Genomic DNA, 27,950 nt, shown 5'->3' on the forward strand with positions numbered 1-27,950 from the left:
TGCTGGGGACCCAACCTAGATCCTCTGCAAGAACAAGCACTCTTAACCCTGAGCCATCTCTCCAGCCATTCCCACCACTCGTCTAAACCTCCTAAGAGCTCACTGATCTTCGGGTAAAGTCTCAGTCCCTAGCAGATGCCAACATAGATACTCTTGTTTATCTGCTCATGCCTCCATTTCAGATGAGTAGGTCTTTTTAGTCTTAGAATTTGCTAACAAATGAGTTTCTTAGGTGTTTTCCTTCCATATAATGAAGATTCTATGTGGCTCCAAATTAGTCATACATTTAATTATTTCACAGTAGAATAGAAGTTCCATGAAACCCCATCATTCAGTATTATATTAGGATGCTTTGATATTATATAATATTTGCTAAATGAACATTCAAATACTGGTGAAAAGAATTTATACAGCAATGTAAGGTTGAGTGAATTAGCTAGCTAATTTATCTGTATAACTTAATAGCTTATATAGACTTAATAGAAACTTAATAGAAGTTTCAAACCCAGAAAATACAAGGATTATATGGATATGTGAGTTCACTTGTAGAGATTTTCACTGCTGGGTACTCATGTTGGTAATTAAGGCCTTGGAGTGTATTTTAGAAAATTTAATGTTTTCTTAAATTTCATCTGTTGTAAAAATAAAAAATAATAAACTTATTTTACATAAAATTGGTTTGATCTTTGATAAAAATGTAAGTTTATAGCTCCAAAACATTTTCTTAAAAATAATTATACAGAATGAAGTCTTGGAAACAGAGCTTCTTTTTGTAAAATTGGTTTTTTGTTTGTTTTGAGACAGGGTTTCTCTGTATAGTGCTGGCTGTCCTAGAAATGGCTCCTTAGACCAGGTTAGCCTCAGACTCAGAGATCCACCTACCTCTGCCTCCCAAGTACTGAGATTAAAGGCATATGCCACCATTGGCTGGATACTTCTAAACAGTATTTTACAAAATACTTTTACAATGCTGAGCCATACCTTTAATTCCAGCACTTAGGAGGAAGAGGCAGGAAGATCTCTCTGAGTTTGAGGCCAGCCTGGTCTACAGAGTGAGTTCCAGGACAGCCAGGCCTACATAGAGAAACCCTGGAACAAAATTGAATTAATTTCTTCAGTTTTTATCAAAATGATTGTGGAAATGTAAATCTGAAGAACAATGAGATCTTATGAGCATGGACTTAGCTTCCAGCACCGCCTGTTACCTGACCACGGATATCCAACTTTAAAAAGTACTTATAAAAGTTGTTTACTGACCACGGCCTGGTTGCTCCAAACTCTGCAGAGCCAGGCCATACTCACATAAGAAAGTTTTGTCCTGAGTGCAGAGTATTCTGGGACTGAAATGTAGCAGAATCATCAGCAATTCAGCAATTGATGGGAGCAGATGCAAACATTAGGCAGAGCTTAGGGAGTCCTGAGGAGGAGGAAGAGGAGGAAGAAGAGGAGGAGGAAGAGGAGGAGGAAGGATCCAAGGAGCAGGAAGGAGGAGAAACCAGAGACCCCTGGAGAAACCAGAGACCCATGAGAACAGAGTCAACTGACTGGGACTTACGGGTGCTCTCGGAGATCAGGGAGCCTCTAGGGATCTGCAGATATGTTATAGCTAAATAGCTTGGTGTTCTTGTGGGGATCCTAACAGTGGGAGCAGGGGCTGTCTCTGACTCTTGCCTACTTGTGAGATGTGACTTAGATTTTTCAAAACCTACTTTAATTAGGGTTCTTAAAGGCTTCAACCTCCCTTCTAGGCCACCAACCAGAGGTATCGGAGAAAGAAGGTTAATAGGAAAAGGGGGTTGTGGGCCTGTTTAGAAGTAATCCTTTGGGGTGATTCCAATCTTTGTTGTCAGGATATCAGCAGTCTAGTCCAATAGCAAACACCAAACAGTAATGGGTAGCCGCAGCTCAATGCAGCAGAAACCTCAAGGCCCCACCAAATTGGCAGGAGTCAGTAGAAGTGGCAAGAGTCCGTCAGAATACCACAAGAAGTTCTTTGGTGTGTTTCTTCTCTATGAAGTGAAGACCAGCAAAGACCAGCGAAAACCAGTGAAGACTGGTATAGCAATGCAAGAGCATCCTTTCACCGTGGGATTCTACGAATACTCTTCTAAACATCACATGCCCTTTCACATGTCTGTTTCAACAAAACAAACTCTCATGCAACAGCTTCCAAACAAACATCATGTGACACACCTGAGTTTCCTAAGTTCTCTCCACTTCAGTGGGACCCCTTTCTTCCTACAGGGTGGCTTGTCCAGCCTTGATAGGGTATGTGCCTGGTCTCTTCGAAGCTTGTTATGCCCCATTTGGTTGATGTCCCTGGGAGACCTGCTCTTTTCTGAGGGGAGCCAGAGGGGGTGTGGGTCTTGGGAAACAGGGAGCGGGTGACTGGGGGAAGGGGGAAGGAATGGAAACAGCCGTTAGGATGGAATATATGAGAGAAGAAATGAGATTTACAGGCAGAGAATTCACAGACAAGAATTGTGTGGTATCATCAGCATTATGTGGATTATTCGAGGGAAAGATGTCGACAATACAAGTTAAAATAGGTATTTTATTGAGAAACGTGCTGTCAGTGAGAAAGTAACATACAAATATTTTCATTTAATAAAATTAGCTTATCCTTAATCCTAAAAACATGGCTTAAAAGCCTTTAACATCTGAAACTTTAAGTCACTCTGATCTATGGTTTTCTTTTAGAATCTCCCATGGACAATAATGTTTCAGATTCCTTTTGTGCAAATGAAAGAGCATAGTTAATATGGTTATTCATAAACAAAACAAATCCCTCATTGAATCTGCGTTGTCTGAATACGTGTGAATTCTGTCTTGTCACTCAAGGCTACTGAGGCGGGTGCTTCTGCGTACCTCTGGCCATTAGGAGCACAGTGCAGGCATGTCTCTTTCCCTCCTAAGTTTTATGGCGATATAGTTCTGCCTGAAACATCCCAATGCTATGATCACAACATAAGATAAACATCATTTCCTTTATATACACTAGGCTTCATGCGAGGTTTCCTTTTAATATGTATTTGCTACATTAAAAAGGCCAGGGCACTAACCCCATAAATAGTTTCCTAGATGGCCTGTATATACGAAGCACTAAAATAAGATAAATAACATTTAAAATAAGTTAAACCATCACTGATATCTAATAATTAAGTAGCTAATTAAGTAATTCAAAGAATGTGCAAATTATCTGAGAGTGAAGCTTTATCTGAGGCTGTTAGGGTCTGGATGTGTCTCTTCAAAACCCAACCCCAGTGAGGTAACCTGGAGAAGTGTGGCTCATGAGAGAAGAGGTGTCAGCATGTGGTTTGCTCTTCAAGAGCCCTTCCCTTCCACCACAGTGGCCACGGCTCCGGCTCCGGCTCCGGGGCTCCGGCTCCGGGGCTCCGGCTCCGGGGCTCCGGCTCCGGCATCAGTGGACCTGAAATGGCGCCTCACCAGAGGCTGCGCGCTGGGCTGCTCACTCTTACACTGCCAGCCTCCAGACCTGTAAGAAAGCCTTTCTGTTGCCTAGGCACTCTCTGCGTTCCTGTCATTTTGTTTTAAAATCTTAATGGACTAAGCAACACTTAACTAATTTTTAACTTATAATATTTTTAGACATGGACACAAAAAAGGCTAAATTCTAAAGGTAAGATGCTAGGTTTAGAATTTTAAGCTCCTGACTATATACTTTCTCAAAGTAGGTTTTTTCTTTGACAGTATACTTTGAAACTACCAGAAACAGTACATTTCATGGCCTTATTTCTTATATAACATTTAAATGACTATGTTCAGATTACTTAAAATTTTTACCTTGAACGATTACAGAGATAATAATCATGTTCTATTCTCTTCTTATTGGTACACATTAGTAGTTTAGATAGAAGACAAGAAAAGACAAACCTTTAAAATTGGTGTTTTATAAAAAATAAATTTAAAAATTACTTTGAAAAAATACTGGGATTGGCCAGGCATGTTGGCACTTACCAATAAGCCCTGAACTCAGGAGGCAAAGGCAAGAAGATCAGGAGTTAAAAGCCATCCTTGACTACATAGGGTATTTGAGGCCAGCCTGGGTTACATGAGACCTTGTCTCAAAAACAAACAAACAAACAAACAAACAAAAACAAAAAAAACAAAAAAACAACAACAACCAAAAAACCAGTAGTTATAATTTTTGAATGGGCAGTATTTGTCAAAGAAGTGGGAAGGAAAATAAAACCTTTTACGAGAATGAATAAAAATCTGCCGTAGGAAGTGTTATTGATAAATGTAAAGTTGTCTTAAGGTTCATTTTGAAAGCAGCGAACCTGCCAAATTTGGCAATTTAAAGTTACAGCCAGTTGTTTACTGGCTTTGTAATTATAACAAACAGTTTCAGAAAGAAATTATTTTAAAATATTGTGACAATAGTGGTATATATAGTAACTATTGTATTCATTATCATAACTTTTAACTTCATGGTTTCTCTTGTCAGTTTCCTATGTGTTTTATATGCACATAAAGTTATAGCATGTCCATACAGGGTAGGAATGCCTTTGTCATTTTACAGAAGAGAAGACCTGCCCAGGGTTCCACAACTAAAAGGATCAGATACGGGGCTAGAGGATATGATTCCTGTGGGGTTCTCTCTCTAACTTAAGTCTTAGGGGAGACTGAGGGTGGAGATGAGTGACTGATTTCTTTATAGCTTTCCTGTTGGTGGTCGCTTACAGTGCCGGCAGGAGGACTCTGCTCAGGACTCTTCTGAAGAAATCGGTAAAACAAATACTCGTCCCGAAACTCATACTCATTGGTGATGTGCTGGATGACTCCGCCTTGCACCAGTCTGTCTCCATAGATCACAGCTTCACCACGGTCAGAAGCAAGGCCGACTTCAATTAGCCAGTTCACCAAGTCACAGCCACAGAAGGTCCCCGCAGACGTCTTTGCACCACACCTGTATGTCAAAGCAAGGATTCAGCCATATGCTCTGTAATTCTGGTATCAGCACTGCATGATAGAAGATGAGCAAAGAAAAACAAAAGGGAAATGAGGAAAGACAGTGTGATAGGAGTGTGACAGAAATGGAGCTGCTCTAAACATGAAGCATCTGTTGGCTTGCCTGACCCTAGAAAGACCCTCTGGTGAAAAAAATATGCCAGAAGTGCTTGTGAAAACAAACACTTTTAAAGGTGACACAGGTAAGTACTGCCTGAGAAACATTCTTCCTGGAGGGAAGCACATGCGTCTATGTAAAAGTAACTTTTATTTGCTTGATATAATTGTTGTCTTGGCTTACTGTCTCAGTCTGCTAATCTAGGCCTAGTCCTGGAAGCTTTCTAACCTCCGTAGAAGCTTATCTATGCATAGAGTGTTTCTGAGCCTCTGAGACTTACTTCTGAATAAGCTCATCCTTTCTTGTTCTTTCTGATCTCTGACTGCTTGGTTCAACTCATCTGTTCTGGCTCCAACTCCTCTCCAAGCTGACTGATTGAATCTGGCTTCTTTCATTGTCTGCTGAATTGTTCTGCTTGGCCTCAAATGAATTCTAGCAATCTGTTCTGATCTTCTGGCTCCTTCTCATCCTTTGGTTCATTCTGTCTTCACCTGTGTCTAACTTGTTCTCCCTCTCCCTCCCTCCCCCTCCCTCCCCCCTCTGTCTCTCTCTCCCTCCCTCCCTCCATTCTTCCTTCCCTCCCTCTCTCCCTCCCATGTCTTTGTACAACTCTCTCTGTGTGATGCTCTCTTAAGTAGCCTCCCTTTCCTCTCTCCTCGAGATAGTTGGACAGATCCTATTCTGTCAACTCTTTCTCCGATTCATCACTTAGTCTGCCACTCAATTAGACATCACTTCTACAAACTAACTTTACCCTCATTGTTTGGGACTAAAGGTGTGTACTAAAGGCATGTCTGTATTCCAGCCAGAGGGATTAAAGGTATGTGCTAAGGCTGAGCCACACCACAACTAGAAATAGCTTTTTTCAGTAAAGAACACAATCTTGGGGCTCACAATGTGACTCAGTATCCCGTAACACGTATATGTGTGTGGTGTGTATCCCTGTGTTTATACATATTTAAATGTATCATATGTGGGGTATATGTATGTATACATACATGTGGAAACCTGAAGTAGACAGTGGGTGATTTTGATTTCTCCTCACTTTATTTACTGAGGCACGGTCTCTTACTGAACTTGGAGCTCACCCAATCTAGCTAACCTAACTAGCCTAGCTCGCCAGATGGCTCCCAGACATCTGTCTACTTACTGCTGGGATTACAGGCAAGCCACCACACCTGCCCAGCTTTTGTGTGGATCCTGAGGATTCCAAATCCAGTCCTCAGACTCCCCCAAGAAGTTTTATTTTTAAACTTGGTTTAATTTCCTAGAATTTAAACAGCTATGTGTAACATGTGGATACTATATTAATTAGCATAGATTAAGATAATAGAGCTCCTCTAACCAGGCTGCTTTTTACAGTGGATTTATAATAGTTTTTAAATTAATTAATTAGTTTGTTTGTTTGTTTGGAGACAGGGTTTCTCTGTATAGCCCTGGCTGTTCTGGAACTCACTCTGTAGACAAGGCTAGCCTCTGCCTCCCAAGTGCTGGGAATAAAGGTGTGCACCACCACTGCCCGGCTTTATTTTTTCATCAGATACACATATGGAAGTTTTGTCTTCATTTATGTCTGGTGGGCACCACATGCAACAGCCAGGAGAGGGTGTCAGATCCCTAGGAACTGGAGTTAACAGATGGTAGTGAGCTGCCATGTGGGTGTTGGAAATCAAACCCATATCCTTAACTACTGAGCCAGTGCTCTTACTGCTGGGTCATTTCTCTACACCCTTCCAGAAGGACACCCTTTAATAACAGCCCGTCTCCTCTCTCTCTCTCTCTCTCTCTCTCTCTCTCTCTCTCTCTCTCTCTCTGTGTGTGTGTGTGTGTGTGTGTGTGTGAGTGTGTGTGTGATAATGTATGCATACGTGTGTGATGATCTGAGGTCACTACTGGTGTCTTTCCTTGGTTGCTCTCCCTTTTTACTGAGACAGAGTCTCCCTGAGCCTCACAGAGGCTCCTCTGGCCAAGCTTTCTCTCCACCAGGCCTGGGGTCACCGGCATGGGCCACTCACTGGTCATGGTCCAGCTATCACATGGGTTTTATAGACCCGGAGTTCTCCCAGAAGGCCTTTTATCTGTTTACAGAGAGCTATTATATAAATGACTGTTAGAGGTGTGTGTGTGAGAGAGAAACAGAGACAGAGGCAGAGGCAGAGAGACAGAGAGAGACATGACTATAATCCCAGGGCTTGAGAGGCTGAGGCAGCAGAATCAGGTTTGTGCATAGGCTACATAATGAGACTCTATCTCAAAGGGGGGAAAACCTACTCTTATTTACCTAGCTTATTAAATTAAAACAAAATTAAGCTTTCTTTTCAGCTTATAGTACCCCAAAATAGTCTCTGTCCCTCTGCAGTCAGTAGAGCCCCTTGCTTCATTAGGAATCAGAGAGCAAACAAGTGAGGTTGGTCCTACAGTAAACCCAAGATCTTAAAAGTACAGTTTGGGACTGGAGAGATGGCTCAGTGGCTAGAGTGCTCATTGTTCTTCCAGGGGACCCAAGTTCAGTTCTCAGTATCTCTACCATGCAGCTTAAAACTGCCTGTAACTCCAGCTCCAGGAGAATCTGACACCCTCTTGTGACCTCCACAGGCATGCATGCTAATAATAAAAACCAATCTGCTTTAAGAAGAGTGCTTTGATTTTTATTTAAAGCTTCCTGATTGTTTAATATTTGTCTTCCTAATGCAAATTTGGGTTGCCTTAAGTATGAGCAGATACAGAAGATAAAGATATGCAAAACAAAAAACCCCAATGACATGAATTATGAACATTTTCATACAAATGTGCACTAGACAGCAAGAATCTTCACAGGCGTCAATCAAGCTGTGGAATCTAAAGTGCCTGACAACAGGAAACAGAGGGTGAGGGACGAGATGGAGTGACAAATAGGTGTAGAAACATCTAAAGCATTTTTACCGCAAATACAAAGTCCCACATATACGAATCAGAGAGAAGTTAATGATGCAGAAAGCTTTTCAAACACATAAAATATCAATGGCAGAGTCTGTGTCTGGGCCTTTTAAACAGCGAGGCAATGCCTTCTACCCAAGCACTGACTCTTCAGTATCTGGCCCTCGATCTCAGTGACCAGGCAGCTCTCTCAGGAGCCTATGCAATAGAACAGAGCATCAGTGAGTGTGACAGCTCAGGCTGTAGATCCTGGGCAGGGCAGGGATGAGCCGCTTCATACCAGCTGGGCCCATCTAGCCATCTGGGACCTGGTAACTCAGCAAATGCTGAGAGCTCTGCTTCCTGACAGTTGGCAAGCATAATAATACCCTGACAGATAATGTGAATTTTCTCTAAAAAAAATAATTTTTTTTTTTAAGATCTAGCCACAGATCCTGAAATTGTGCTCAGCCTTTCAAGTCAGAAAAGTGGCTTTTCTCCAGAGTTTATCATTGTTGGCCATTGGGCAAGGCTCATCACAGACATCAAAGGCCACCAAAGTAAGATTTTTCTCTAAGGTTTATCTATCATTATTTTATGTGCATGAGTGTTGTGCCTGTATGTATGTGTGTATGCCTGGTGCCCAGGAGGCCAGCATAGGGCATCAGAGGCCCTGACAGTGGAGTCACAGACTGTTGGGAGCCTCTCTGTGGGTGCTGGGGACTGAGACGCTGGGTCTCTGCAAGAACAAGGGCTTCCAGTTGCAGAGCCTTTTCTCCAGCGCTCCAAGCAGGATTTTTCAAGGAAAAGGAAATCTGACATTTTGAGAGGTGAACTTGCCAAGGCTCACATAGTCAAGAAGTGCCGGCTCAGGAGTGATATCAACACTCAGTGAGCTCCTCCCACTTCCTCCCCAGGCTAGATTCTTGTGGTTGTGATGGCTTGCACGCTGAGCACATGGTTCGATGCTTAAAAATGAACTATCTCGAATGCTAATCTCCAAATTTTTTATAAATACACATGAAGGTGTTAAGTTCTTCATATTACTTTTTATTTCCTCTCTCATAACAACTAAAACTATGGAGATTGTAATATTTGATTATTCATAGTTCATCATTTCCTGCTGCAGCATATTCTGTACCTGGGGGATTAGAAGAATAAATATATTGTCAAAAAATAATGACTAGGACTTGAGGTGAAATAAAAATCACAGAATTAATTAAGAGGCAGAAATTTCATTTCGTTCTCTTGACAGCATCATTAGTAACAAGGAACGGCATACCACTAGGGGATGAGAATACAAAATCTCTCCTAGAGCTGGTGCTTGTCAGTGCTTTGTAGGAGACACTATGGCCAACATGTAGAGAATGTTAACCTCCTGCCACAATTCTGCAGCTCACATTTTATAGAGAGATCAGAAGCTGCCTGACAGTGAGTGCAAGAATCAACCATCAGCTCATTAAAACCTCGTGTTCAGAATCTGGAATCTATGCGTCTGAACCCTGTACTGACTTTACCTTCTTTCTCTGACGATGTTTCGGATGCACAGGTCACGGTGATAATGTACAAATTGTTGACAGGTCATTTTTATTTCCTCAGAAACCGGGGATTCTCTGTCCTCTGCAGCTTCTTTGTTGTTCCACAGGAATTCAAGCCTGAAAACCAAAATTTAAGCAGGCCATTTTTTTAAGGAGAGAAGACGAGTATGTGAAGAACCTATCTCCTCAGCAGGTGGCTGATCCAAGACCTGTCATCCACACCAGGATTTCACTGATCTCTGAACGTGTAGAGCCCTTGTAGGTTCTAAACACAGAGAAAACTTAGAAACTAGGCAGGATGTCTCAGACTGCCTCAGAAACTAAAACCGGATCTAATCCCAATCCAATGTAGGGATTTTATTTCACCACTTCCAATATTAGTACCACGGAAACAAATGCCAGGACTTGTCCGTTCTGTCCGTCCAGCCAATACAACAGTTGACAGACTTGGGCAGCTATGTGAAGCCGATGACGAAGCTGAAGGGCTGTCCTGTTACACTTTCCTTTTGTAAATGATTATGACCCTTAGCAAAGACAGCTGAATGAGATGGTGGGGACCGTGGTGACGGTGATGACGATGGAGAGGAAAGGGAAGGATCCCAGGAGCACGGCTCGTGTCTGTGCATTTTGCCTCCAGAGCACATGAAAAGCAAACACTCTGCCTGCCTCTCTTTCCACCCCTGTGCTGAAACTTTTATATTGTTATTTTTCATAAAGAAACATTGATTTTAATTTTAAAAAAATTTACAGGAAGCCAATAGAACCTGCAAAGTTGAGAGGATCCTTAAATTTTCTGCAAATTCTCAGTTTGATAGGAGGAGAAAGCCTATTGTCAAAGGAAGAGAGACAATCAGGTGTAGTCTTTAATGGGGGAACACACCATCGATTACTTCCATTTGCAAGTTTCATTTCACTGTATGTAGTTAATAGCATGGATAGAAGTCTGTGCCTGTCAGCTCTTGTTAAAATGCAAATTACATTGCTGGATTTATAATACTTCTTCCAACACGTTCTTTGCAATTATTTGCAACAAATACATGATTTCACAGGTAACCTTTGTGTGGTATTTAGTGGTCTCCTAGTAGATATAAAAGTATGAAGGTATCAATATTTTAATAGAATGACCTTGTCATCACCTTTAGGTACCCAGGCTTATTTCAAAACTTAATTTACCTTCTTTTGAAAGGCAGGATGATTAAATGTTTGTCCAACCCGAAGATTCCAAAGGAAATAAATCCCTGGGGGAGAAAACAGTTATTCTGGCTGAATTCAACAGTAAAACCTTGAGACAGAGATCAAGACGGTTAGTGAGTGAAGAAGTAGTCGATAGTGATCAGAGCAACGTCACGATGAGTGAGGGACGCCAGCGCTGGGACTGCATCTGCATGGCAGCTCACGGAAGAGAAATGGAATTTCTTCAGGCCTCCACGCTTCTGTCTCCCCCTTTTTGAAAAGAAAAATCCCTCTCACTGTGCCTAAGAACTTATTGCTTTTTCTCTTGAAACTTCATAAATATAATAGCAAGGATTGTAACATCTAATTGTAGTATATTTAGTGTTATGTTGTAGATATGAAAGGTTCCCCAAAGACTTATGTCTTGCAAGTGTGGTCCTTTGCACATGCTGTTACATGAGGCTAGTGGGCAGCAGGTCCAGCAGTTAGGAGTGCCCACCACAGCTGGGCAGTGGTGGCACACGCCTTTAATCCCAGCACTTGGGAGGCAGAGGCAGGCAGATTTCTGAGTTCGAGGCCAGCCTGGTCTACAAAGTGAGTTCCAGGATAGCCAGGGTTACACAGAGAAACCCTGTCTCCAAAAATACCAAAAAAAACAAACAAACAAACAAAAAAAAAAAAACGGAGTGCTCACCACGCTTCAGTGCCCAGCCCCCACACTGAGTGGCTCAAAACTGCTTGTAGCTCCAGTTCCAGGAGATTTGGCACCTCCTTCTGGCCTCCTGTACTCAATACATACCCTTCCTTACACACACACACACACACACACACACACACACACACACACACACAGACTTGATTGTTTTTAACCCTTAATCTACAAACAGAAGGGAACACCTCACTACACCAAGTCCGTACAAGAAAAACAGATTGGAGAGGGAGCCGTGTCTCCTACTGCCTTTTGAAAGGCATAAGCTGTGTAGGCAGAGGCATTTGAAGGGCAACATTCCTACCATAAGTTCTGTTCTTGACAAAGCCCTGTGGACTGAGCTCGCTTAATTCCTACCCTAGCTCGGCTCAGCCTGCCGTGGGCTTTCTGAGTGCAAAAAGCTAAGGCGAGGTGGGGCGTGGGGGGGGGGGGGCGTACTGTGAATTTTCAGCCTAGCATTCTATAGTTGGTAATGTCAGATCTTAAATAGTATCACATAGGGAGACTGGTATCAGCTGACTCTGGGCTACCCATGTTTGTCTGTAATACACTGATTACATAATGTTTCCTTATACTTTGTTAATTTTCTTCCAATAACAATGTCAAAACGAACAGGGAATGAGCTGAGCGGTCAGTGGAAGGCAAAAGCATTTGGGAGCATAAGTTGACAAGTCTTGACTATGGCAAATATGGCAACATATTTCATATTTAATAGGCAGTCATTTCCAATACGGTAGCTTTCAAGTTAATATTCAGTTTATGAATGAATGTTCTCTAATCAAACAATATTTGACCTGGGGATATGGTTCAGAGTAGAACGCTTGCCAGTATATATAAAACCCCAAGTGAAAATTCAATCCCCAGCACCTTAAAAAAGGAGGGGTAAGAAAAGCAGGCTGATGAAAAGATAAATTTTAAACTTTGCACATAAAATATTTTCCAATATTAAATGTTATTTTTAAATTAAAATTTTTAAATTTTTCCAAAATTAAAATGTTATTTTTTTTTAACAAGTCCCAGTGCTTGGGATTGACCTAGAGCCTTCTGAATGCTACGCATTAAATATCAATTTTAATAGTAGCATACCAGGGGAAAATGGCTGTATCTATTTTGTAGGTATTTTGGTGTTGATATGGGATAATGAATGTAAAATCCTTAACAATGGTTAGTGCCTAGTAGACTCTCAAGCCCTTTCTGCTAAAATTTATTTACACCTCACATGGTTTTTAAAATACTTATTTAAGTTCCAGTCATTCAAAAAACATTCAGTGTTCAGTAGTATAAGTGGCTAGACTAAAGGCTCAAGAAGCACATTATTTTCCAAAGTGAGTTATTAAAATCATAAGAAATTTAGGAAGAATTTGAGGACATCTTGTTCCTACTTAAATTATTGTTCTTCATCTCAACACCAAAGCAAAAACAAAGTATTTGGTATTTCTGCTTGAAACACTCAGCGAACATTCTGATGACTTTAACCAATATAATAATTCATCTCTACGGGAGACAGGCAGCAGCTGTCAGCTGTCATGTGCGTCAGCAGCTGACAGACAAACTAAACCCTTTTGATTTAAAAGAAAACAACATCTGCACCCCTGCCCAACCCCCCAATCAACTCACCCAAGAAAACAGAGCCCTCTCAGCTCTCTGTAAATAAATACCTGGCCAAAGTTAAACACAGCACAGAAAAACTGTAATTCAACATAGAGTCGTCCCGTCTCGTGGTTGAACAGCCACCACAGACAGCTCGAGAGATTCTGTAAAGGGAAGCAAAAGGAGCACTTGAGAATTAAGCAGGGAATCGTCTCTCTTCATCCAGCCCACAGTATAACTTAGCTAGCTAATAATTAGGGTGGGGAAAGACTAAAGGGGAAAAACATCGAGAGAATGTGGAAGCTTTGTCTTTCAAACAAGAGGTTTCAACCTCTCCCCCTGACAGATGCCATTCAAACAGCATCTATTCTGATCAGATTTGAAGCAAGAAGACATGCGCCATACATAATACAGAAGCTTACATAATATATCAGGACCGCCAACTAGCCTACACAGGGCAGGTTTTAAAATCAGTCTGACACAGTGAAAACAATTACATCACTAAGCAGCAGCTCTTGGTCGCATTTCTTGTTTTGTGACGTTTGCTCTTAGAAGGTGGGTAAGGGGTGCTGGCTAGTATTGTGCTGTGTAATGACTGTCCGAGTGTAAGGGCCAGAAAGGCTACAGAGGCTTCTGGCCCATCTCCCATCTCTAGAGAAGTCGCACTTGAACCATCTTAAGGAATTATGTATGGCAACTGATAATTCAAAAGTGAGAATGACAGATAAAAGCCCTTCTGCAATTAAAAAACTGTATACAATAAAGTACTGTACTTATAAGTTATAATATTAAAAATCCTTCAGTATTTGATGCTGTCATGAAGACTCTATAAATATACATTAACCCTTTGGGAAAGGGTCAGTATAACCTTTATTATAGAAATACAGATGCTGTATTGAGCAGCAGGTCTTTCAATTTTGGGACTCTACCAATCAAAAACACAGTGTCTGGAGGTGGTTATTTGGGCATTTTGAAAATTTATGAACAATTAGAAATAAAGAAGTACTTGAATCACATGCATGATGTCCTGAGTTCAATATCCAGCATAATAATAATAATAATAATAATAATAATAATAGCAACAGCAACAATAATAATAATTATAATGATGATGATGATGATGATGATGATGAAAAAGAAAAATTAGAAGGCATTAGTGTGATAGTTATTTTTCTTATTTCCTCATCAGTATGAAGATTTTCATACTTAGATTTTTTTTAAAGATTTATGAATATGAGTATTTTTCTGTGTGTATGTATGTTTACCATGTGTTTGCCTGGTGCACACAGAAGCCAGAAGAGGGCGCCAGATCCCCTAGATGCTGACAATCAAATGTACGTGCTCTGCAGCAGCCAGTGCTCTTAACTGCTGAGCCATCTCTTTAGGCCCCAAAAACTTACTTTTAAAAAGTTATTTGAAAAATACCTTTTGGGAGATGATTCAGCTATTTGTCCACTGTCAGGAGTACAAGTTCTGCATAAATCATGGAAATACTTTGTTTTGACAAATTCTAAGTTCAATAGTATAGACCAAGGAAATGCTTGAGGGGAGCAGACCGTTGGGACCGAGGAAGTGCAGTGAGGGGAGCAGACCGTGGGTCACTTGTCTCTATCCTGTATCTCAAAACATTTAGCTAAATGCTAAAATTCAGATGACCTAGCCACCACACTTCTGCAAAGTAGCAATGAAGCTTTTTGGAGAGAAGCCAAATCTTAAAGAAATGACCCCAGCTAGAAGCAGAAGGAAGCCTTACAGCAAACAGGCCAATGATAAGCAGCAGGCACAGCAGGACGTGCCGGGTCAGCTGGGGGTCTCCACTCTGCAGGTACTGCTCTTCTTCCTGGGCGAGGATGCAGCTCTGGGAGGCACAGCGGCTCACACAGTGGTCGGCTGAAAAACAGGGAGCAGAAGTGGAACCATCAAACCCAAGCTGACATCGTCCAAGAATCAGGCTCTCACCGCCAATGACCCTGGGGACGCCCTCATGTTAGGCTGGAGAGTCTCTCGCACACAAGCGGAATGCAGTAGCTCCTCCTACATATTTAACAAAGGTCTTTGTCTACAAAATTTATGTTACATAATTATGATACATAATTTGGAACACTTTATGTAGTTTACATATAATTTATATAAATAATCTTTTTATTTATTTTGTTTATATTATTTAGTCAGTTGACCTCTGATCGCAGCTCCCCTGCCACCTACCCTCCCCCAGTCCCACCCTTACACCCCCTCCCTCATCACTCTTTTCCCTTTAGCTCAGAAGGGAGCTGAGGCAGCTGAGTCAGTCATTGACTGCCTGGGCCCTCTATTTCTGCTCTGTCTTTATCCCTGTACATCTTGTAGGCAGGACAACTTTTGGCCAAAAGCTTTGTGGGTGGATTGGTGTCCTCCTCCCTCCAGTGCAAGCCCCGCCTGTATTCCCTGCTGCAAGGAGTCTCAGCTAGGGTCACTCCCACAGCCCCCAAGGAGCCTTTCTCATGCCGGGTCTCTCCGGCTTGTCCCAGACATACCCTCACACACACCAATTTCTGTTCTCTCCCAGCCCCCACAGCCCCACACTCTTCACACCTGACCCCCATAAAACTGAATCTAATAGAAGAGAAAGTGCGGAATAGCCTTGGACACATTGGCACAGGGGACAACTTCCTAAACAGAACACCAACGGCTCTGGCACTAAGATCAACAGTTAATAAATGGGACCTAATGAAATAAGTGTCTGTAAGACAAAAGATAACAGCAATAGGACAAAATGGCAGACTACAGATTGGGAATCTTTACCACCTCTACATCCAACAGATGGCTAATATCCAAAATATATAAAGAACTCAAGAAATTAGGCAGCAACAAACCAAATAACCCAATTTAAAAAATGAGGCACAGAGCTAAACCAAGAATTCTCAGCAGAGGAATCTCTAATGGCTGAGAAGCACTTAAAGAAATGTTCAAAGTCCTTAGTCATGAAGGAAATACAAATCAAAGCGACTCCGAGATTCTATCTTAACCATCCCCCCCCCCCCTTTAGAATGGCTAAGATCAAAAACTCAAGTGACAGCACATGCTGGCAAGGATGTGGAGCAAAGGGAACACTCCTTCATTGCTGGTAGGAGTGTAAGCGTGTATAACCACTTTGGAAATCTGGAGATTTCTCAGAAAATTGGGAATAATTCTACCTCAAGACCCAGCTATACTACTCCTGGGAATATACCCCCAAAATGTTCCACCATCCCACAAGGACACTTGTTCAACTATGTTCATAGCAGTTTTATTTGTAATAGGCAGAACCTGGAAACAACCTAGATGTCCCTCAGCTAAATAACGGATAAAGAAAATGTTCATTTATACAATGGAATACTACTCAGCTATTAAAAACAAGGACTTTGGGAAATTTGCAGGCAAATGGATGGAACTAGAAAATGTCCTGAGTGAGGTAGCTCAGACACAAAAGGACAAGCATGGTGCGTACTCACTTAATGGATCCTAGCCATAAAGTACAGGATGCCCAGGCTTCTACCCATAGACCCAAAGAAGCTGAGTAACAAGGAGGCCGAAGGGAGGGCCTTGACTCTAACTTAGAAAGGGAAACAAAAGACATCAGCAGTGGATGGAGAGGGGGAATTGAGTGGGGGAGTTTATATATAATTTTAAAGGTTGAATTAATAAAGTTTTATCTGTGATAAATCCACATGTGCCCCAAATATACTATAATGTCTCATTTTGACATGAAACTAATGTACTATTATTACCTCTTGAATTTTATGAAAGATCTGAGCTAATTAATTAGTCCTGGTCCTAGAGACTAAAACTAAGGGGCAGTTCAATAGGTTTCGGGGGGCCAAGGGGGGTAACTTCCTGGATTTATCACTTCAGTTACTCTTTGTTTTTGTTTTGAAGGTCCTGGGACTTGAACCTAGGGTTTCATGCTTGTTGGGCAAGCACTTAACACCTTCAGGTGTGTGAGTTAAATTATTTGGAAGTGTGTATGTATATGTCTATTATAATACTATGTTTAAGAATTTTATTTTTTAAATAAGTGTTCTGTCTCCATAATTATGATCTTCTTATAACTTCCCCCGTCTCACTGGAAACATATTCTCAAGCCATGTGCCACAGTGTACGGCTTCACTAGAAAGCCTGGGTAGTGTTCTTTACACATATAAAAAGGTTCCTTTTTTCCCCCACCCTTAAGTGCGTCCTCACCGTCCCTGGGCACTTACTTTTCTCAAAGGAAGAAGGCACAGGCCCACTAGAGCTTGAATTCGTTGCCGGCTCTATTGATGGACAGCGTAATTCACCATTTCCCAAGGAGCAGGAACAGCAACCTAGAAAGATAAAATAGAATGTGAAGGGAGAACGCACCCACAACAGGGACCAGCAAGTTCAATGGTGCCAAACCATGGCCAAGCCATTCCTGCTGTCTCCGTGGAAACATTTTCTGTATGGGCACTCATCCGGGGTGCAGGAGCAGTTCAACAGCGTCCCCTCCCTGTACGAGACGGGAGAAAGACTTCTATCAACCCCGCTTCCTTTCCACTGCACTTTGGAAACCGAGAACTCAGAACCAGTTCCTAAAACACCAGACTCTTATTCATCGCTTTCATAAACACAACGGCTCTGCTGATTAGCGTGGAAAAGTCAAACCAGCGTTGGCCGAAATGAAAGCCACCTGTGAGTCGGACTCTCGTCTGCCCGGCCCAGCTGTTGGACGAAAGGCATCCCCTTCCTTCTGGACCTTTACAGTCCTCCAGAAGCCACATCTGGACGCTGTTGATGAAATCCTCTTCTGGGTCCAACTCTTCTGGGTCACGTCCCACAAGCGCCCGCATCTCATGAGTCAGGCAGATGCAATCCTAACGCTTCTCTGTTTTTTTCAAGCACACAGGGCTGGAGCTCTGGCTGGCTCACAGGCAGGCTGTTCTCCACGAGTCACCGGGAGACGTGTGCTGCACGGCTGTAATTTTTCTCGGTTTTTGTTTTTTAATTTATTTATTCATTTACTTATTAATTATATTTACATATTTGTTTGTTTAGAGGTTTATTTTATATATTTATTTCCTCGGATAACTATACAGAGTGCCCTTTAATTTTTTTTTTTTTTTAGTTATAGAGAAATAGTGCTTCCTGACATAGATTGCAATATTAATAGAGTAATAATTTTGGTGATAAAACTATTGAAATGTACATGTTAGAAAAATGAATAATACTTAGGCTTAACCTCTCATTGATAATGTACTTAAGTTCTTCTGTGATATTCTTAAAAACAAAAGGATTTCAAAGTAGAAAACTTATTAACGTGTAGGTAATTACAAATGTCTTTTTTAATTAAGATAACAATGCCATCTCAGGGTTAGAAAGAGAACCACAGAATAACAGAAGAGAAAATAAATTATCTAGCCTAGCTTTTCAGAAACTGGAGGTTTAAATAATAAAATTATATAAAAAGATATAAAAATTAAGAAAACACATGAGGCCAGCACATTACAATGGCATATCTAAAGGAAATGAACACACACACACACACACACACACACACATGTGTGTGTGTATATATATAAGTAAGCAATATGGCCTCTGTTAAAAAAACTGTTTTGCAGTTTCTTCCTTCAAATATAAGGGCTTATAAGAAGTCCATCAGATGTCTCTTTATTAGTCAAACATGTTTCTATTAAACAAATGGTGTTTTATTTATTTTCAAGATTTATATATTTCTGTTCATGTGCATGAATGTTTTGCCTACATGCATGTATGTGTACCATGAGTGTGCCTGGTGCCCAAGGAGGCCAGAAGGCATCTGATCCCCTGGACCTGGAGTTACAGAACCCAGGCAAGAGCAGCAAGTGCTCTTAAACACTGAGCCATCTCTCTCTCAACATATTAACCAATTCTTGAGAACATACTACAACAACGGGATGTAGTGACAACTCTGGAATTTTGGTTTCTTTAAAAAAAACCCACAGAACCATTGTAAGAATGTGTTTTCATTTTAATCCCATGTGTGGGGCTTGGGGCTGCTTCAAAGCAGCTGACTATGATTTACCTCGTGCTCTAGGAGAGGCGAGGCTTTTGACAGCTGCAGATACTGTCAGCGACTGGGTGACGTTTGAAATTCTGGGACCGTTTCAGAGGTAGATAATTGCTAAGACCCTATAACCTGGGCGGGTGGTTTTTGGTTGTTCAGGGGTGTTGGTTGCAGTTTAGTTAAGCGTCATTCTCAAAGAAGAATCAAGAAGAAATTAGATTCAAGCCGGGCACTGGTGGCATATGCCTTTAATCCCAGCACTTGGGAGGCAGAGGCCGGCAGATTTCTGAGTTCAAGGCCAGCCTGGTCTACAGAGTGAGTTCCAGGACAGCCAGGGCTACACAGAGAAACCCTGTCTTGAAAACAAAACAAAACAACCAAAGAAACAAAAAAACAAAAATAAAAAAAGAAATTAGATTCAAGGATCTCTATCTCTCTCCCAGCTCTATCCTTCCTCTCCTATTTAGTGATAGAGGTGAAACCAGGGGGTAAAGGGTAGGGAAAAAGAGGAACCCACACAGTAGCAAAGTCTGACTGCAATATAATCTTAATTTTACACTGTTTATAATGCAAAGGTCATAGGACTCTAGCAAATATGTAAGGGACCGAGATAGAAAAACTATGTTGAAGTACCAAATGAAAGTCAGGATAGCCAGTCAGTGGTGGCACATGCCTCTAATCATAGCACTTGGGAGGCAGAGGCAGGCGGATTTCTGGGTTCGAGGCTAGCCTGGTCTACAGAGTGAGTTCCAGGACAGCCAGGGCTACAGAGAAAGCCTATATCGGAAAAACAACCTAAATAAATAAATAAATAAATAAATAAATAAATAAATAAATAAATAGTCAGGATGAGCAACATCTGAGGTGTTTTGTGTCTGCGCTTCTGATAAGAGAGAAGAAAACAGGATTTAGGGAGCCATATAAGCAGACAGATTTTGACTCCCTGGGAACACGGGTAAGCAGGTAAATTAGCAAGCATCTCACTCAAGCAGCTCTCACAATAGCCTGGGAGAACCCTGGCATACCCACCCACCCGCTCTTCTGAATTTCCACAGGAAAATAACGTTTCTAAGTACGCACAGTAAGCCTGGTGCCTCACTAGGAACTGAAGGAATAGAGACAACGCAGAAGCGGTATTTACAGGCTATGGGCCAAATAAAGAGGAGCAGTTATAAAACAGGGAGATGGGAACAGGGGGGAAGCTGTGGATGTGGCTCAAGGTGGGGTAGAGAGGCTGTGGCTACAGTGGGGTTTGGGGGACTACTTCCCCAGAATTCATGAGGCCCTGGGTTCAACTTCAGTACCCCAAAAGGAAATTTAAAAAAAAACTGTAATGAAATTAGGAAATAAGGAGATGAAAGCATAAATACTGCAGGTTTCCTATGGGCATAGCTGATAGCTGTCCTACTTACAAGATAGGTTTAGATCAGTTTTCTTGCTGGTGATGATAGTACCTGGGCTTAAAGTCTACGGCTCAGTCTTTTGCTCTTTCTGAAAGTCAGGTGAAAGGTTAACGCATGCCAAAGTCTCCCAAGGGCCTCTTACAAACTTTGTTTAGTGCTTTGTTTAGATGTTAACCTTTGGCAGCCAAGCTAAAACATTATGGAGGAAGACAATGCAGGCTATGTGAAGGAGGTGGTCCTCTAGCCTGACCTGCAATCACAGTGGTTTAGAGTAAAAATGCAAAGTGCAAATAAAATGAGAAAGGGAAGGAGGTTAGGCACAATCGCAGAAGTAGCCTGGGCTTAGGGAAAGCAGCCTCTAGCATTTTAGTAAAGATGTCATTAAACTTCAGTGTGATGGTTTGTATATGCTCGGTCCAGGGAGTGGCACTATTAGGAGATGTGCCCTTGTTAGAACAGGCATGTCACTGTGGGTGTGGGCTCTAAGATCTTCAACCTAGCTGCCTGGAATCCAGTATTCTGCTAGCAGCCTTCAGATGAAGATGTGGATCTCAGCATCTCCTGCACCATGCCTGCCTGGATGCTGCCATTCGCCTGCCTTGATGATAATGGACTGAACCTCTGAACCTGTAAGCCAGCCCCAACTAAATATGGTTTTTATAAGAGTTGCCCTGGTCATAGTGCCCTGGTCTGTTCACAGCAGTAAAACCCTAAGACAGTCAGTTTTACAAGGAACATGATCAAGAGGCTTGGAAGGATAAAATTCTGATGACATCATTAAAGATTGTCAGTGAACCCAGGTTTAAGGGCTATGCAGCAAAAGCAGGAAGGAGAGAGATGACAGGCGCCAGTCTGGGGATAAGCATGGAAAGTTTGATAGTGTACACAGGGAGAGGAGGAAGGACTAGGGCTGGGCAGGAGCCATCGGGTACTAGAGGGACTTGAGGGTTTCCCCCTGTACCACAGCAAGGGCCTGATATGGAAGCTCATGAGGAATGTTAGGTTGGACATTTCACATCAGCTAGACTGGACCCAGAAATGATTGGGGAAGGGGGTCCTGTTAGAAAGGAATTCTAAGAATCTAGCAGACACTGGAAATAGAGACCAGGGTAGACACCAGACCCACAGGGGAAGAACTACTTACTCTGAATGACTCACTTGAGAGGGAAATCAGTGAGGTTTGCTTAGAAATCCTGAGAAACTAAGACAGGAACAGTGTGTCTGAAAATTAGAAAATGCTGCCTATATAGTCAAAAGGAGATTCCAGCAATATGCTTATAAGTCAAGGAAATCTGGAACCAGACCCACATAAGTGGGTTTGCATGAGCGTTTATATTTCCGATGACTCACAAATACCATCTTAAGAACAGTCTTGATGTGTCCTCAAGCATATATGAACACAGATGTTCACTGCTGCACTACTTCTAACAGAGATGTGTTTCAAAGCAAATGAAATGTCTCTCAGTAAAGAAACAGATGAATAAAATGCTAGCTCTCTTCCCACTGTGTGTAGGGCCACCCCTGGGCTGTGGTCCTGGATGCTGTAAGAAAGCGGGCTGAGCAAGCCATGAGGAGCAAGCCAGGGAGCATCGGTCTTCCATGGCCTCTGCTTCAGCTCCTGCCCTGACTTCCCTGGATAATGAACTATAAACTGTAAGATGAAATAAATCCTTTCCTCCGCAAGTTATTTTTGGACATGGTGTTTCATCACAACAATAATAACCACCCTAATTAAGACAGAAATTGGTACCAGGTTCATGGGGAATTGCTGAGACAGACCCTGACATGTTTTAGGGAGGATTGAGAAAGGGTTTTGGAATTTGGGGATGGAAAAGCCGTTCAGTGCTCAGAGCTCAGGACTGTTCTATGGGAACAGAAAATAGTACTGAGAGCAGTCCAGATGATGGAGGCCTGGTGCATGAGGTATTGATGAGATGTTTCAGGTTATTGGGGCCATTTAATATTTTGAATTAAGAATCAGTGGTTCTGGGAAACTAGGCCTGAAGAATCAGCTATGATTAACAAGAGACTAGCACCACTGAGTGAAATCTTTGCTTTCCTGGGACAATTGATGCTGACCAACTCGGTCTGAGAAATGATCTGTGATTAAGAAGAGACCAGAATCACTGAGGCTAAATCTTCTGATAAGTGTTTTCCTCAGGACCAGCACACAGAAGCTGTGGTCCAGAGGTCACCAAGTCTGTACTTGGTAAATGAACTGAGTGATGTGTAAGAGTCTTCCAGGTGCTGGTTTTAAAGGCATGAAGGGGTCATGGAGAGCAGCTGAGGTGGCACTAGAGGCCACTGAGGCCTTTGGTGAATGCAGAAGTCCCAAGACTGAAGAGGTCATAGAGAGAAGTGAGGCTTGGCACTGTATGACTCTCTTCAGGGTCAGAGTCCCTAAAGAAGGCTTGGAAGAGACTTGGAAGATGAAACGAGGTACAGTAGAGACCCTATCATTTTAGAGATGCCAGTACCATGGGATGGCCACTGAAGTAGCAGCCGTGGAGTGGAGCGGGCCTGAGCCTAGGAGGTAAGCTGTGTGCCATGGAAAGTCCTTTGGAACCTGGATCGTGAGACTTAAATGTTTGACATAGTTGGACTCCGCTTTTGCTTTGGTCTAAATGTGACTGTGCCCTGGCTCTCTCGGGGTAAAAAAGTACTTAATTTATTTTTAATTTTACAGGAGCCCACAGTTTTGGAAGACTTTGTTATTTTAGAGAGACAGTTTCTTAAGAGACTGGACTTTTAAAGTATTTTAATTATTAAAGACTGTGGGGGCTTTTAAAAATTGGAATGTTTCATATTATGATAGTAATATTAACATAAGATCTTGGAACTAGATAATAAAGGAAGAGATTTTGGTTTGACAGTGATATGGTTGTGTGTCTAGGTGACAAGGAATCAATCCTGCCAGCCAGTTTTATGTTAACTTTCATACCAGCTGGTGTCATTTTGGAAGAGAGAACTTCAATGGAGAAATTGTTCCCATCACCAGACTGACCCACGGCCAAGCCTCCGGTGCATTTTTTTTTTTTTTTTGGACTGGTGATTAATGTGGGAAGGCCTAGCTCACATCCCTGGTGGTGCCATCCCTGGGCTGGTGGTCCTCCATGCTGTAAAAACATAGGCTGAGCAAACTATGAGGAGCAAGCCAGAAAGCAGCACCCTTCCAGATCCTCTATGTCAGCTTCTGATCCTCTACGTCAGCTTCCGCCTTACGTTCTTGCTGATGGACTACATGCTGTGAAATGAAATACAGGAGCACATTCTCATTACAGTGGGGAACCCACTCGGGCTCTGTGGCAATGATTCAACTCTGCCATTCCAGCATGGACACAGCTGCAGGCAACACCCAAGTGAATCCTTGTGACTATGCTTCACAGCATTGTAGACGGGAAATTCGAGTTTCATAGAACTTAAAAAAAAATCTCTTCAGTTAATACCAATCTTTTAAAAGTGTTAAAAAGAGAGAGGACAAACAAAACAACAACAAAACATTCTTAACTGAGAAACTATAGAAGATCAGTTGGTAAGTCTGATTTGGCTTGTGGGCTATAGTGTGTAGATGGATAATTTATATGATAAGTCTTTAGTTAGTCCTCTCCTTAAAATTCATTTTATTGGTGGTACTTGCCTGATAAAATACTGTTATAGTGGGAAATGAATGTGTTTAATATCACAGAAAGAATATTCGTTCCCTTTTACTTCTTCTAACATTCTCAGGTCAAAGTTGGGAATATGGCTTTGAGGTAGAATATTTCCCGAGTGTGTGTGCAGTTCGGGGTTCAATCCCCAGCCTCTACCTAGCATGGTGGCTCATGCCTGTAATCCCAGTATTCAGAGACATAAGCAGGATGATCAACAACTTGAGGCCAGCCTGGGTTTCAGAGTAAGACCCTGTGTCAAGCATCAAGCCAGCCAGCCAACCAAACAACCAACTAACTAACCTCTCTTGGAGGTCTTAGAATTCAAAAAAACATTAATCTCAGCTTAATGAATGAAGTGCTAGAAAAGCAAAGCTCTAATAGAATTATTTAAGTCATTCCCTTGGCAAATAACTATACTATTTAGAGCAGTGTAGTGACTTTCCATTGAACAAAAACACCTAGAATACATGTGTCAGTTTTTGTAAGTTTTAAAATACATGGAGGGCTCATACTTGTTTCTGGGATAGAACTTGGGAAGAGTTCCGGCTCATTTGTTGGTGCTGGGTTCTCCTCAAACGCAGTGCTTCCAGGCTCCACGGGCTTGTGGTTCTGAGACTGGCCGAAACCTTCGTAGTGACCAGCTTGGGTCGTACGGTTCATGCACATGAGAGACACCCCAGCTATGAGAATGCTGCAGAACAGGGTGACTGCCGTGGTGATCATCTGCCAGCATCAGAAAAAGATGTTAAGCTGGTTTTCAAAACCTCGTCTTAATAATCTTAGTACAGTTTAAGAACACTTTGGGTCAGAGCAGGGCTGGAAAGATGGCTCAGTGGTTAAGAGCACTGGCTATTCTTCCAGAAGACCTGGATTCAAGTCCCAGCACCCACATGCAGCTCATATCTGCTGAGAACTCCAGTTCCAGGGGATCTGACACCCTCACACAGACTTACATACAGGCAAAACACCAATGCACATAAAATAAAAATTAGTCATTAAGATTTTTTAAAACGTTTTTGATAGAAAATATCTGTATAGCTTTAAATACTATAGAACAATGTTTCTTCCAAATGAGAAGTAGTATGGAGAAATGTGACTTATAAAGAAGTTATGGTTTGCTTTTAATCATATAAGCTTCTTAGATGTCTCGGTGTATGGCAAGTAATTAACAATAAAGTCATTGGTTTCCTTTAAGTAACCAATTGTTTCTTACAGACCCTTTCTTCTAAATGTTGCATGTAGTTCAACTATACTTCATAAAAATAAATCATTTAAAAAGAGAGTAACATATTTGTCATTTGTTATTACTGCTGTTTACTTTTTTTCTTTCAGCAGAGGAAACATAGTTCATAAATGTCTCTTAATAAAAATCAATTAAGGGGCTAGAGAGAGCTCTCAGCAGGAAAGAGCACTTTCTGCTCACAGAGGACCTGGAGTCACTGGGGTTCCAGAACCCAGATGACAGCTCAGAACAGTCTGTTAGTCCAGTTCCAGGGGATTCCGCTCCCTCTGCCGGCTTCTACATCTCCAGCACACGCCTCATGCACATTAATGCATTCAGGCAAACCACAAATATACAAGACAAAAATAAATAAATCTTAATAAAATAAAATAACCAAGTAATAAGCATTTAGAAATCTTCAGGTTTAAAAAAAAAAGTTTATATTTTGCAGTGTCCAAAGGTTATAGAAAATCACCCAATGCCCTATATAATCAATTAAGATATATTTTTCAATTCAATTTCAGTATCAAGGTACACAAGCTAGCTAAGATGTGACACTCTCAAGAAGAAACTGCCAATGAACTCTTCCCACCTGCTCTTTTCCGTAAAAGAATGCTGAGTCAATGCTGTCTCCACTGTGTTTTCCAGTTATCAGAAGCACGCCCACGAGGAGAGCAGGGATTCTGTAAGCAGGGCCATTGGAAAGAGTGAGCCAACGGAAGCTGTGTCTGGACACACACACCCCCCCCCCCAGCAAGCCGGAAGCAAGCCGGAAGCAAGCCGGAAGAAGACCGAAGGGGCACTTACCCCCAGCCAGATATGATGATGATTCCCACGGGGATCTGAACGCTCTCACGCTTCTTTAAAAGAAACAAAGAAACCGCTAGAAGGCCTAGAAACAAGAAAGAGTATAAAAGAAATGATTACTCTTACTTTTACTCTTGGCAAGGAGCGAGGCAGCAGCCCTTTCCTCTGAGAGCCTCCTTACTTGGGTACCTGGTGGTCCGGTTCTCATTAGCCTTGGTGACTTTACTGGGCTGGTTTTTGAGTAGCACAGCTAACCTGATGCCCTCCCTCCACTTCCCAAGTCCATTTTGAGGACCGTGAGGTAAAGTTCTGAATCTATCCAGGGTTCATGCGATGCACTCTTCAGGATCTGGTAATAATGATGTCAGTCTTTTTGGCATGTCTTCAATGATAGCCACCTCTGTGCCCACCATATAGTTAAGCAGTCCCGTTCTTCAGAACTTAGATTTCGATTTATAGATTAAGTTCGTGCTAAGTGAAAGCCAACTGATGTTACCAATGAAGACTCTCTAGCAGTCTGAAGAAAGGTAGTGAGATAACCAGCTCATAACCCTGTATGCCGACGTAGCCTTGAACAAGTTAGCTGGTGCTAACCTTAAAAATCAAAAGAAGAAAGCAAACAAACCGAAAACCAGCACAGGGAGTTTGGATGTACATTTCAATCTGTGAGTTACCTTAGCAAAATAAGATCCTTTCTTATAATTAACATTGTAAGTTAGAATTAACATAAATGGGCACTGATAACTAGCATTTTAAGTTAGAATTAACATAAATAGGTGCTGAGGTCCTGAGGAGGGTTTGGTTCTCTGATCCCTCCCACTCTGTGAAGAACCACAGCTGTCAGGTTGAAGGCGGTCTGGCATCCCTTGCTGAGGTCTAGGAGAAGATCTGCTTGAATCAGTTCAGCTCTGTGGGCTTGCTTTCACAATTTGCAAAATGAAATACTCAAACTGGATCAGCACAGAGATGGAGGAAATGACCATCAGCACATTTAATGTATATTTGAAGTTGTTTAATTAGCACATAAAGCTTGGGGCTTCACAGACATAGGGCTTAGCTGAAGTGTTAAAAAGCAATAGGTTTTAAAGGAAGAACAAAGCAGGTGGCTATGCAGGAGGGTGGAAATGGTGAAGATAATTTGTAAACCAATCTGAAAATGACTGGACATTAGGTTTTCAAAGACACCGAATGCCTCTGTAATTTTGCCTTTTTTGGTTGTGAGCCTAGCCTTGAACAAGTGAGCTGTAAAACTGTGCTGTATTTATAATAATCTGATGATCACAGGACACCTTCACTGCACCAGTAAATCCTCAGTTCTTTAGATAGATCTCAGCATGTATGTTTAAAGGTTTGGGAGGTAGCTGGGGCTTTTTGACAGATGGATCTATTTGCTATTCTATTACTCTCATTACAAATTCCACCTGAATAAATGCAGGTACTAGAGATCAGTTTGAGCCACCTATATTTGGATTTACAATCTGTAGGATCTTTTAACTTGACATTTCATGACAAGTCTCATGATATGACAGGTATACTTGCTCAAAGCAGCACAAGTCGTCTTCCGGTAGCTCTGAATTTGTCATGTTGAGATCCCTCCCCACTGCGCTGCTTCACTTCAAAAGGCTCACACAGGGTACGCTTTTGATCCTTGGGGCATGAAATCAAAGGTCTTTCTCCCAGTCACTTCCTGACCCTTGATATTAACCACTGTACAATGTCCCTTCTGGTAGCATTTTGCAACTTCAAGTTTGTGGTATGAACACAACATTCAGACAGTACCTTTCACAAACATACCAGAATGTCTGCTTCTAAACGAAAATTCAAAATAATAATGTTAAGCATTCTGCTGTCCTTT

The 27,950-nt window shown here is 41.8% G+C and overlaps 1 protein-coding gene across 3 annotated transcripts in view; it reads right to left on the minus strand.

Moving 5' to 3' along the window:
- Positions 1-2,534: 2,534 nt before the first annotated feature.
- Positions 2,535-27,950, minus strand: part of Gpr155 (G protein-coupled receptor 155) — a 44,930-nt gene continuing 19,514 nt past the window's right edge. For 2 of the 3 annotated variants that reach the window (XM_052182710.1, XM_052182711.1), the window contains 9 exons: positions 26,096-26,180; positions 25,881-25,971; positions 24,579-24,789; positions 17,212-17,316; positions 14,748-14,884; positions 13,063-13,158; positions 10,696-10,760; positions 9,502-9,639; positions 2,535-4,930 (listed from right to left, as the gene is read on the minus strand). In XM_052182710.1, coding sequence (XP_052038670.1) covers positions 4,630-4,930; positions 9,502-9,639; positions 10,696-10,760; positions 13,063-13,158; positions 14,748-14,884; positions 17,212-17,316; positions 24,579-24,789; positions 25,881-25,971; positions 26,096-26,180 — 1,229 coding nt within the window. In that variant the 3' untranslated portion in view covers positions 2,535-4,629. Of the gene's footprint in view, positions 4,931-8,559; positions 9,126-9,501; positions 9,640-10,695; positions 10,761-13,062; positions 13,159-14,747; positions 14,885-17,211; positions 17,317-24,578; positions 24,790-25,880; positions 25,972-26,095; positions 26,181-27,950 lie in introns of those variants that run through there. The other variant, XM_052182712.1, reaches the window with a different exon arrangement.

This window comes from Apodemus sylvaticus, chromosome 5 (assembly GCF_947179515.1).
Source record: "Apodemus sylvaticus chromosome 5, mApoSyl1.1, whole genome shotgun sequence".
Lineage (NCBI taxonomy): Eukaryota > Metazoa > Chordata > Mammalia > Rodentia > Muridae > Apodemus > Apodemus sylvaticus.